The 10266-nt window shown below is 55.3% G+C and overlaps 2 protein-coding genes across 4 annotated transcripts in view; one reads left to right on the forward strand and one right to left on the reverse strand.

The window, feature by feature from the left end:
* Window positions 1–962: 962 nt before the first annotated feature.
* Window positions 963–6807, reverse strand: Mief2 (mitochondrial elongation factor 2). Of its 2 annotated transcripts, none has more exons than XM_026780625.1 (4): window positions 6750–6807; window positions 4113–4265; window positions 3580–3742; window positions 963–3040 (listed from the first exon to the last, which is right to left on the reverse strand). In XM_026780625.1, exons 2-4 carry the CDS (start codon window positions 4257–4259, stop codon window positions 1980–1982), a joined length of 1371 nt encoding a protein of 456 aa, XP_026636426.1. In that variant the 5' UTR covers window positions 4260–4265; window positions 6750–6807; the 3' UTR covers window positions 963–1979. The 2 variants fall into 2 exon arrangements, with proteins under 2 accessions (XP_026636426.1, XP_005349991.1); XM_005349934.3 differs by lacking the exon at window positions 6750–6807 and adding an exon at window positions 6073–6209.
* A 581-nt stretch (window positions 6808–7388) lies between these two features.
* The window catches only part of Flii (FLII, actin remodeling protein), a 14249-nt gene continuing 11371 nt past the window's right edge, over window positions 7389–10266 (forward strand). For both annotated transcript variants that reach the window (XM_005349938.2, XM_005349939.3), the window contains exons 1-3: window positions 7389–7471; window positions 9092–9202; window positions 9434–9505. In XM_005349938.2, coding sequence (XP_005349995.1) covers window positions 7409–7471; window positions 9092–9202; window positions 9434–9505 — 246 coding nt within the window. In that variant the 5' untranslated portion in view covers window positions 7389–7408. The remainder of the gene's footprint in view (window positions 7472–9091; window positions 9203–9433; window positions 9506–10266) is intronic.

Here is a 10266-nt window from a genome sequence, read left to right on the forward strand (position 1 = left end):
AGAGCTAGTTCCAGGACAGGCTCCAAAACCACAGAGAAAGCCTGTCTCGAAAAACCAAAAAAATAAAATAAAAAATAAAAAAAAGACCTGTACATGATTATAAAGGAAAACTGTAGCATTCAAAGTGCAAATGTTGCTGGGCAGTGGTGGCACACGCCTTATGGATCTGGGAGGCAGAGGCAGGGAGATGCCTGAATTGAAAAACAAACAGAAGTACAAGTGTCAAAGGCTATGCATGGAATTGAAGGCTTATTTTAGAGACCTGAGGAGTGAGGCAGCTCTCTTCCCCCTCTTTGTCCACACTGTCTCCAAAGAATGGGACACTGGGGCATACTTATGACTCAGATCTCTCTCAGACCTGGAAATCTGCAACTGGATATAGCATGAGTTCAAGGCCAGATAAAACCATGACTGAAGGCTAAGTTGAAGCAGGGATGGTCTGAACCAAAGACTGAACAGTGTCCCTTGAATGGTTGGTACTTGAGCAAGGCAGCTGTATATCAAGTAGATGCTCAGTTGTTACTGAAGCCACACACACGAGGGTCTCTCAGGCTGAGACCCAACAGCTCTTTTCCCATAGTGCAGATGGCAATTCTCAGCCCTGGTGAGTAGGGGATAAAAGTGCATTTGCTGAGCCATCTCTTCAGCCTGAAGACTTTTTTGTTGTTGGGGTTTTTTGAGACAGGGTTTCTCAGTGTAGCCTTGGCTTTTCTGGAACTAGCTCTGTAGACCAGGCTGGCCTCAAACTCAGAGATGCACCTGCCTCTGCCTCCCGAGTGCTGGCATTAAAGGTATGTGCCACTACCACCCGGCTCCTGAAAGGACTTTTGAAAATGGAATCTGACCATCTCCATGATAACCTCAAGCCTCCACATCAAGCCAGCTACAAGACTTGTGAAGCTTCAAGCAGCCACCTGTGAAGGTATTAAGACCATTTTCTGCCAGCAAGAATCACACAGGTATAAAAATGATCCTTCTTTTATTCACTCTTCAAGGCATAGCATTGTTTCTGTGTGTGTGTGTGTGTGTGTGTGTGTGTGTGTGTGTGTGTGTGTGTGTTTTGGGGGATACCTAAAAATAGAAAGGGCCCTTGGCAGGGGAGGTAATATCCCTCCTCTAGCCATGCCACCTTAATCAGGGTTCCAGGTGAGGGCACAGACATTTATCATGAATATTTTGGCACGCTGCATAGGCCATGGCTGCACGCAGGCCTCTGGGAGGGGCATGTCCTCTAATCTGCAGTGAGGCCCAGGAGCAGCCACTATGAGATAGCCTTGCACAGGCAGCACAGAGCTCAGGCCCCAAATAGGAAGGGGCTCTCCCAGAGGTAATTTGTGACCTACAGAAAAACCCACCTAGCAAGAGGAAACAAGACCTTTCTTCCCTAGGGTATAAGGCAGGCAGGCAGGCAGCAAGGAAGACCACTTCCATTTCAATGCCCGAGGACTCAACCAGAGAAACAAATGCATGACCGGCAGGAAAATGCCATCCTTCAACAGCTAAGAAGCTACCTTCCAGGGTGCCAGATGATTCCTGCCCCAGAGAGTAACAAACACGAGACTCAGTGACCAACTGTGTGTGCCTCCAGGATACCTGGGGCTCTTACCCAACCAAGAACATTAAGTGTCCTTTTTGGCAAAATGTAGGTGAAGTCTAGGAAATCAAAAGCCATGTTCATTGCTGGTGATGACAGACTAAGCCCAAGATCATAAGATAACCCCAGAGGGCCAAGGGGCATCAGTGTGGCTGGCACTAAAAGCCAGGACAGGCTAGTCACATTAGACACGAACCCAGACTCTCTGGATTTGGGAATTCTGGTCACCATCACCCAGGCACATGCCTACCCACAGGCTTAGGTAATGCATCTTCCCCTCCACTCTGGCTAAAATAAAGCAAACCACACTCTGCAGTGTCCCTGGAGGGTGGTAGTTGCTGCTCTCCAGCATCAGAAGAACAAGTCAATGATGGGCCTCATCTACCTAGAGTAGGCTCTCAGGGACCTGCAGACCACTGTACAGTACATAGCCAATGTCATCGATCTCCTCTTCCCGAAAACTGTCCAAGAGGTTCACACTGGGGTTGAAGTGACAGGGCAGGTTAGCCTGCTCCAAGCTTCCCACCAGAAACTCCAGGGCTTGCAGAAAGCGATCCCCCAAGGCCTCCTCGGTCCAGGCTACTTCCTCTTTACCCAGATTCAGAACCACCTGGGTCAGGTGGCTCCAGCCCAGTCGCACCAGAGCCGGATGGCCTCGACACACACCACATAGCAGCAGCAACAACCTCCGGCGAGCGCCAGCATCTTGGTCATCCAGGGCCCGCAAACAGGCAGCCTCTACAGGATATAGATCCTGTAGCCAGAGATTGGCAGCCAGCCCCTCCAGGGGCCAAGCCAGCAGAAGGCGACCATCAGTGCTGGCCCCAGGGACCACCACGAGCACAGCTAAAGTGAACTCCAGGCACTCATGTTGCACGTCCAGCAGCAGCTCCTCAGAAGCCACATTGGGCCGGATCAGACATCCAAGTAGGGTACCAATGGCTGGCCAGTTGACGGAGGCTGCCAGGGCCTTCCGTAGCAGCTCCAACAAGACACGGGAGGAAAGATAACCCCCGACCAGGAAGCGGTCCCATGGGCTGCGCCCACGGGGATGGAACTCAAGCTGGGTCCTGCGCACAGCCCAGCATCGAGGTTCCCTGGCCACAGTGTCCATGCCAGGTACCAGGCTCCACAGCCCTGGTTCTAACTCCAGGGGTGCTAGCAGGCGCACACGCTCAGCAGCCCCTGCCTGTAGCCCATCGTAGAGAGGCCCGCCTGGCACCAGTGCACCAAAGGGCAGTTCTGGGAACTTGCTCCTCAAGTAGGCCTGCAGCTCCAAGGCAATGTCTCCAGCCAGCTGTTTCACCAAAGCCACATGGGCTTCTGGGACAGTCACGCGGTTGCGCTCAAATGCCAGCAGCTTCTCCTGCAACGTCAGGCACAAGGGTGCTAGGGAGCTGGGTTGAGGCGTCGGTGTGGTCTGAGAATGAGCGGGTGTGGGCTCCACTGTAGAGGGAAGCATCCAGGACAGATCAGAAGGTCCCTTAACAAGTTAGGAAAACTACCTGGTCACTAGCTGTATGGCCGCACTGGACTTCCTCCTCACCTGTGAGGGTCACCGAGAAAGCCCTGAGCTCAGGTCCTTAGATAGTGAGGACATGAGGACAAAGTCCCACCGGCCCAGAGTCCCAACACTTGGGCTCCTACAACTAAAACAATTCACGGAGAATGGGGAAGACATATCCTGATCTCTCCAGGCCAAGTTCCCATCTGAGGCTCTCCACCATTATATGGTGCGAGCTTGCTATGGTCGAAAGCAGACAGATAAATCAAGGACCCCAGGGCTGTGGAGTGACTCAGTGGTGGAATACTGGCCTGGCATCTGGGAAGCTCTGGGTTTTATCCTTAGCACAACACAGAAACAGAGACCTACGATACCTATGGACCACCTGAGAAGCACCCAACCCAAAGAGGAGCAAAACCTTGTGAAGATTTCATCTCCTGCACGGGACTCACCACGTTGGCTAGGAAGAAGTACCGCTCACCTGGGACAGAGGGTGAGGGGGACACAAGAGGTATGGGCTGGCTGAGGGCAGCAGGGGGGGGTTGGGGCTGTTGGTGTGATGTGGCTCTCAGCAGGTTCAGTTCCTTCCAGCTGTCCCCCTTGGTGTCATCCTCATCCCGAGGGCTAGTGGCCCTGTCGATGAGCTATAGGCAAAGTGACACAGATCAGAGCATCGGGAGCCGTGGCAAAGCTGGGGGGGGAGCACACCAGGAAGCTAGAGTGAAAAAGGAGGGGGCCCGTGTTGTTCCAGTCCAGCCTCAAAAAGTTCCACCACTGCCAGGCGGTGGTAGCACACGCCTTTAATCCCAGCACTTAGGAGGCAGAGGCAGGCAGATCTCTGTGAATTCCAGACCAGCCTGATCTTTGGAGTGAATTCCAGGACAGCCAGGGCTACAAAGAGAAACTGTCTTGAAAAACAAAACAAAACAACAAAAAAGTCCTGCCACCCCCCAGTTCCTCGGTCCCACCTCCTCCTGTGGAGGTCTCAGGCAGGCTTTGCCAGCCTGGCCTTACCCGCTTTACAGCCAGGGTGGCAATGCCTAGCACTGCAGCCCCGCCCACACCTAGCACCAAACGAGCATTAGCCAGGAGGAAGTCCACCACACTGCCCAGGCCTTCGTCGCCACGCTGCTTCCTCTGCTTCTGTGAGAACTCTGCCATGGTCGCCTGCAAGAGAGGCAGGGTGTGTTGCTGAGGGAGAGGACAGCCGGACCGGTAGGGCCAACATGCATAGATGCTTAGCAATAATCAAGACGGTGTTTCCTGGGGCCTCACGAGAAAGGGGCTGCTCAAAGGGTTCCTTAGACGGAAATAAGGGAACTGCCAGGCCCCTACTTCAAACCTGCACGCTTCCCACCTCTGGAGGGGGCTCACACAGAAAGGCTTCAAGCCTCTTTCCTGGCTTCACCCTCCAAGGTCTCTGACGTCTGCCAAGACCTTGAGAAAAGGTCTCCCCATCACTACCCTTACTCTACACAAACACAAGTTGCCAAGCCAACAAAGTGAGTGTTACAGCTTGGGGCTCAAAACACAACCTCCAGCCTCATCCACTTGCAAAGCCTGGGTATTTCTACTTCCCCATGGCTCCCAGGCATGCTCTAGACTACAAATCCAGACCCACCCAGAACAGCCATTCTGTGTGACAGCCTGTCAGGAGGAGCCCAAAGTCCCCAGAAAGACTTGCAATGTGGATTTCCAGAAAGCCTGTTTGGGTGGGACCTGTCGGACCTTTGATAGATCCTCAGCAAATTTAATTTAGGGATCCAGTTACTGGCCCCTCCCCCAAATCTTGACAGGAAAACTTCCAGAGGCAGGGCGACCCCCTCAGATGCCAAGCTGAGGGCATGTACAAGTCAAGGATAAAGGCCCCATGGTCCCGTGGTGAGCAAAGTAACCCAAAATAGCCCACTGAATGAGGAGAAGCTGGCCAGGCCCTTAAACTCAGAACAATGTTGGGGATGGGAAGGTGAGAGGGAGGCCCATAGGCCAGGATTTCTGTTTTTTTCTGCACGAGAGCACCAGTAAGGAAAGCTGGACGGGGTCAGGAACCTGGGAAAGGAAACAGAAATTCCCAGGGCCCAGTCCACTAAGCCAGAAGGTCATTGCCTGCTGGGACACCAAAGACCTCAGCCCTCCCTTCGGGGCCAAGGGTGCCTTGGGACCCAGTTGCCAAGTGACAAGATGCCGGGAGTAGCTGAACCCTGAGGCACTTTGTGACTCAGCTGGGACGGACAGCTGTCTGCTCTCCCAGACTAAAAATAAGACCCTGTCCTGGGGCCTGGCAAGGTCAAAGGCCAGCCAGGGGGCCTATGGTAATCTCAGAAGCCATTTCTCCTCCTCCATTACTGTCTACCACTGCCCTCGGACCAGGAACCCACTCTGAGAACTGAAAGGGGCTTCCGTTCCATCACCTGTCTAAAGTGGGCCTCAGCCCTGCTTGTGGAAAGGCCTTGTATTTGAACTCCGGGCAGGAGGGAATAAAATGGGTGATTAAATAACTAACACAGGCTCAGGGTGGTGGTGTAGACCTTAATCACAGGGCTCAGGAGGCAGAAGCAGTCAGATCTCCGTGGGTTCGAGGTAAGCCTGATCTACCTCGTGAGTTGGAGGACAGCCAGAGCTGCTACATAATAAAGACCCTGCTCAAAACAAAAATAACAAAATAGCCTGGTTATCTGTCCTTCCTCTCGGGCCAAAACCGATTGTCCTGGATGAATCAGGGCTGAGCAGAAAGGTGTAACACACATAAACGGCTCTTAAACTCTATTCAAGGGGGACATCACTGAGGCCATGGAAATCATGTGCTATACCCAAGTGGGGAAGGGCCAACGCTAAGATTCGAACTCAGGTCTTCAGTCCCTAAATCCTCCCTCCCACAGCGGTGCGACCACAAGCCACGCCTCCACCTGCCAAGGGACGCGTGTCACGCCCAGGGCTGGGAGACCCCGGGCCTCCCCGCGCGCTGCAGCCGTACCTGCGTCCCGGCCTGAACACACTGACCCGAGGACGCAGGGAGTAGGATCCTGGAGCCCCAGGACCTGCCTGGGAATGGAACGTGCAAGGCCCGGGAACCGAACGCCGAGCCCCGGGGCGGTAGGTGACCCGAAAGGCACGCTGGATGAGCAAGCCCTCGCTCCAATCCGAGAGCACAACTCGTGCGCACACGTGCTCAAAACTGCGCAGCTCAGCCAATGATCGCCAGGCACGCCCCTTGACCGTCGGGGGCGGAAACCACGGGCGCTCTCCGGATTTAAAGGGACAAGGTTATGTTGTTTGCGCAAAATGGGGGGGGGGCGGGTTGTAGGTGAGGGAGTGACAGTTATTCAGGGCCTGATCTAATTCATTTACTTTTTGTTGTTGTTGCCAAAGGGCATCCCACTGAAGCCAAGGCTGACCTCGAATTCTCGGCAGTTCCGCCTAAGCCTCCGGTCTGACCTTGTGTGTACTTGTGCTCGGAGCCTCGGTGTGGAGAGCGCTGTCCGGGCCCAGGCTCCTCTGGTGAGCCAGGCAGACGGAACCGCATAGCTAAAGAGCTAAAGAGCTCTGCCATCTGTCGTGCGAACCCTACCAGCCCCGTGTTCCCTGCTGTAACACCGGCGGCCAGACCCTTGAACGCCATAGGACAGCCATGTCTGCCTATGGGAAACCTACCGTGTGCTAGCCAGGCACTGACAGCCTGGCCCCAGAGAGACGCCCGGTCTTCTAGCGCCAGAAACAAGCCACTAAAGAGCAGTGGCGGGAGTCCTGGTGCCAGGCGAGAGCAACACATGGCTTCGCTATTATTTTGAAGTGTTTGTGCACCGTGGTCTTTAAACTGCCACACGTTGAGAGCCCATTTGCTCCCTACAGCTCTGGGAAGCATGTCACCCAGGAGCAAAGTTGAGGCCAGAAACACAGGGGCTGAGCCCCAAAGACCCGGAAGTCTCACTACCGCCGATCTGTCACCCACAAGCCGCCTGCGCCCCTGACGTCGGCACCGTGATCTCCCCGGGGTCACGGCCCGCTTCCCAGACTACAGCCGCCCAAGCAACTGTGCTTGGAGCCCACCCTCGACGCCGCGACAGGACAGCGGAGGTGGCGGACGCCTCCGGCGGGAGTCCCGGAGCCCCGCAGGCCTCTCCGGTGCCCGAGCTCGCGAGAAGTCTGGGCCGGGCGAGGCCTAGAAGTCCCGGAGCCGCCGCGCCGCCCTTCCCGAGAGGCCGCGGCCGGGAGGAGGCGCGCGCGGGTTAAAGGGGCGGGGCCGGAGCTGACCCAGCCCGCGGCTGTCGGCCGCCCAGCGTTCTCCCTGCCCGCCGGAGAGCTGCGCCACCATGGAGGCCACCGGGGTGCTGCCGTTCGTGCGCGGCGTGGACCTCAGTGGCAACGACTTCAAGGTTCGCGGGGGGGGGGGTAGTAGGAGGGTGACCCCGAGGCCGTCCCTCTGGGCCGCGCCCTCTGCGCTTCCGGGACCGGCGGGCGGGGCGGGCGGGCCTCGGCGAGTTTTCCCGGGCCTGCCCCGCCCGCGGCGGAAGACCGGAGCCGGGGCTCGGGGGACCGGGGTGGCCCAGGAGAGGGGCCCGGCGGGTCTCGCGCCCGAGCCCGTGACACCGAGGGCACACGCCCTAGCCGGCTACCGCCCCACTCTGTGTTTTCGGGCCAGTCGCTTCTCCTCTGGCAGCCCCGGGGTTCTCACCTGCCCCTTTGGACCAGCCTGTTTGGAGGCGTGGAATGGAAAGGGATCTGTTAGTATGTAGGTGTCTGACAGGTGTGCGAGGTCCTCCGCGGTGTGTCTGCGCAGCTGCTAGACTGATGGGCCAGGGCACTGGTCATCGGCAACCCAAGTTCTTGATAGTCAAGAAAGAGGCAGACTATGGGCGTGGTGGCAAACGCTTATAGTCCCAGCACTTGGGAAGCAGAGGCAAGTGGCTCTTTGAGTTGAGGCCAGCCTGGTCTACAAAAAGAGCTCCAGGACAGCCATAGCTACACGGAGAAACCCTGCCTTTGAAAAAATAATAATAATAATAATAATAATGCAGACTGTGAGCCCAGGGGAGAGGAAAGCTGGACTGGAGGGGCAGCTCAGAGGCCTGGCATCCCTTTAGATGTCAGATTGGGGGGCTAAGGGGGAGGAGGTGGGCTCCTCCTGAGTTTGCCTGCACATGGACGAACATTTGACTCAGCACACCATTGTCACTGCTTTGCCCTGTCCACATCCCCACCATCTCCACCTGGGGTCTCCCTCTGTGTGTCCTCTCTGGGCTGGGAACGTCTGAGTCACCTTGGGGAATGTGGCTGGAGGAGGAGACAGTAACAGAAGGCAATTAAGCTTAGTGCTGCTCAGATGATCAGGGTTAGCCACTGGGCGGTGGTGGGATGGTGGTGCATGCTTTCAATTCCAGCACTCAGGAGGCAGAAGCAGGCGGATCTCTGGCTTCGAGGACAGCCAGGGCTACACAGAGAAACCTTGTCTCAAAAAAAACAACAACAACAACAACAACAAAAGATAGCTCAGCAGCTAAGAGCACTGGCTGCTCTTCCAGAAGTCCTGAGTTCAATTCCCACATGGTGGTTCACGACCATCTGTAATGACGTCTGGTGCCCTCTTCTGGCCAGCAGGCATATAAATGAATAAATCTTAAAGAAAAAAAAATGGGGGGGGGGATGAAGTGGGCATTCCATATAAGGAATGAATGAAGAGATTGTACCAGGAATGGTGGGGAGCTGGGCTCTTAGTGCAATCTGGGTCGTGTCAGGGGGAATCCTACCCAGATAGCCCCAAACTGTGTGGAAGTGAGTGCCACTAACCAGAATGGACTGCTGGGTATTCCGTGAAACACAGCAGGCTATTCTGGCCTGCTTGGGACACAGACTCCAGCAGCAGAAGAGACATTCCTCCATTCTTGTGAGTAAGGAACAGTTCTGGCCTCTAGACTCTATGGGGACCACAGCAGGTGTGGGGAACGGGTCATCCCTCTCCCCCTCCCCCTCTCCCTCACCATGCCTGCTCCCACCAGGGTGGCTACTTCCCTGAGAATGTTAAGGCCATGACCAGCCTGCGATGGCTAAAGCTGAATCGCACAGGCCTCTGCTACCTGCCTGAAGAACTGGCGGCTCTGCAGAAGCTGGTAAGGATAGTGGGCAGCAGGGAGGGTCCCTGTCACTGCGGCTGGGCCTGGTGGGCATACCCTGCTTTTAGTCACATGGAGAGAACACAGAAAGATCTGGAGTAGGAGGTAAACAGGGAAACTGAGGGTGTGTAAAGGAGAAAGACCTATTGGCATGGGGCAGAGTTACAGGGACAGAGGAGCTGCACATCTTAGGTACCCACCTGAGCCTCTGGCTCTTGTCTCATCCAGGAGCACCTGTCTGTGAGCCACAACAACCTGACTACGCTGCACGGAGAGCTGTCCAGCCTGCCTTCACTTCGGGTGAGTGGACTTCGGCCAGGCTGTGGGCAGGTGGAGCACGGTACCAGTCCGTGTTTGTCTGTTGGGTACCGAGTTCTCAGACAGCAGTGTAGCTGGGATGACTGCCTGGAAATCAGACCCCTGCCAGCTTTACAGGCTTCGGCCAGTGCTGTCCTTACACGGGGCCACAACCTCTAGAGGTTGGGAACCAGGCTCTGGACCTGGCTTACTGACTGTAAACCAGGACTTTGCCCCCTCCTAGCTGTCTTAGTTACTTTTCTGTTACAGTGAAAAGACATAGGACTGAGGCAGCTTATAAAAGAAAGTGTCTTATTCTTGAGCTCATGGTTCCAGGAGCACAGCAGGCAGGCAGGCATGGTGCTGAGCAATACCTGAAAGCTCATGTTGAGACAACAACCGCAAAGCAGAGAAAGTTAACTGGAATGGTGTGGGCTTTGGAAACCCCAAAGCCTGCCCCAGTGACACGCCCCCTCCAACAAGGTTACACCTCCTAACCTTTCCCACAGAGTCCACTAACTGGGGACCAAACATTCCATATATGAGCCTGTGGGGGCCTTTCTTATTCACACTCCACATTGGCTAAAGAGCTCTCGGCAAGTCATCCTTTTCCTCCAGCAGGTAGGGTGTGTGTAGGGAGACAGCAGATGTGGCTCTTGCTGCATTAGACACCCAGACTCAGGTGAAGCAGCACTGTTCCCTAGCCTCAGTCTTCGCTCAGATTTATTTATTTATTTAGGTTTTTCCTCTTTTTTTTTTTTTTT

This window comes from Microtus ochrogaster, chromosome 7 (genome assembly GCF_000317375.1).
Source record: "Microtus ochrogaster isolate Prairie Vole_2 chromosome 7, MicOch1.0, whole genome shotgun sequence".
Classification (NCBI taxonomy): domain Eukaryota; kingdom Metazoa; phylum Chordata; class Mammalia; order Rodentia; family Cricetidae; genus Microtus; species Microtus ochrogaster.

Excerpts from the sequence above, each read along its gene's own strand:
- Mief2 (XM_026780625.1), bottom strand. The coding sequence starts at position 4,259 with ATGGCAGAGTTCTCACAGAAGCAGAGGAAGCAGCGTGGCGACGAAGGC. Across the intron at positions 3,743-4,112 it reads CCACCCTGGCTGTAAAGCGG|CTCATCGACAGGGCCACTAG; the intron begins GTAAGGCCAGGC and ends CTTTGCCTATAG. Across the intron at positions 3,041-3,579 it reads CCCCTCACCCTCTGTCCCAG|TGGAGCCCACACCCGCTCAT; the intron begins GTGAGCGGTACT and ends TTCCCTCTACAG.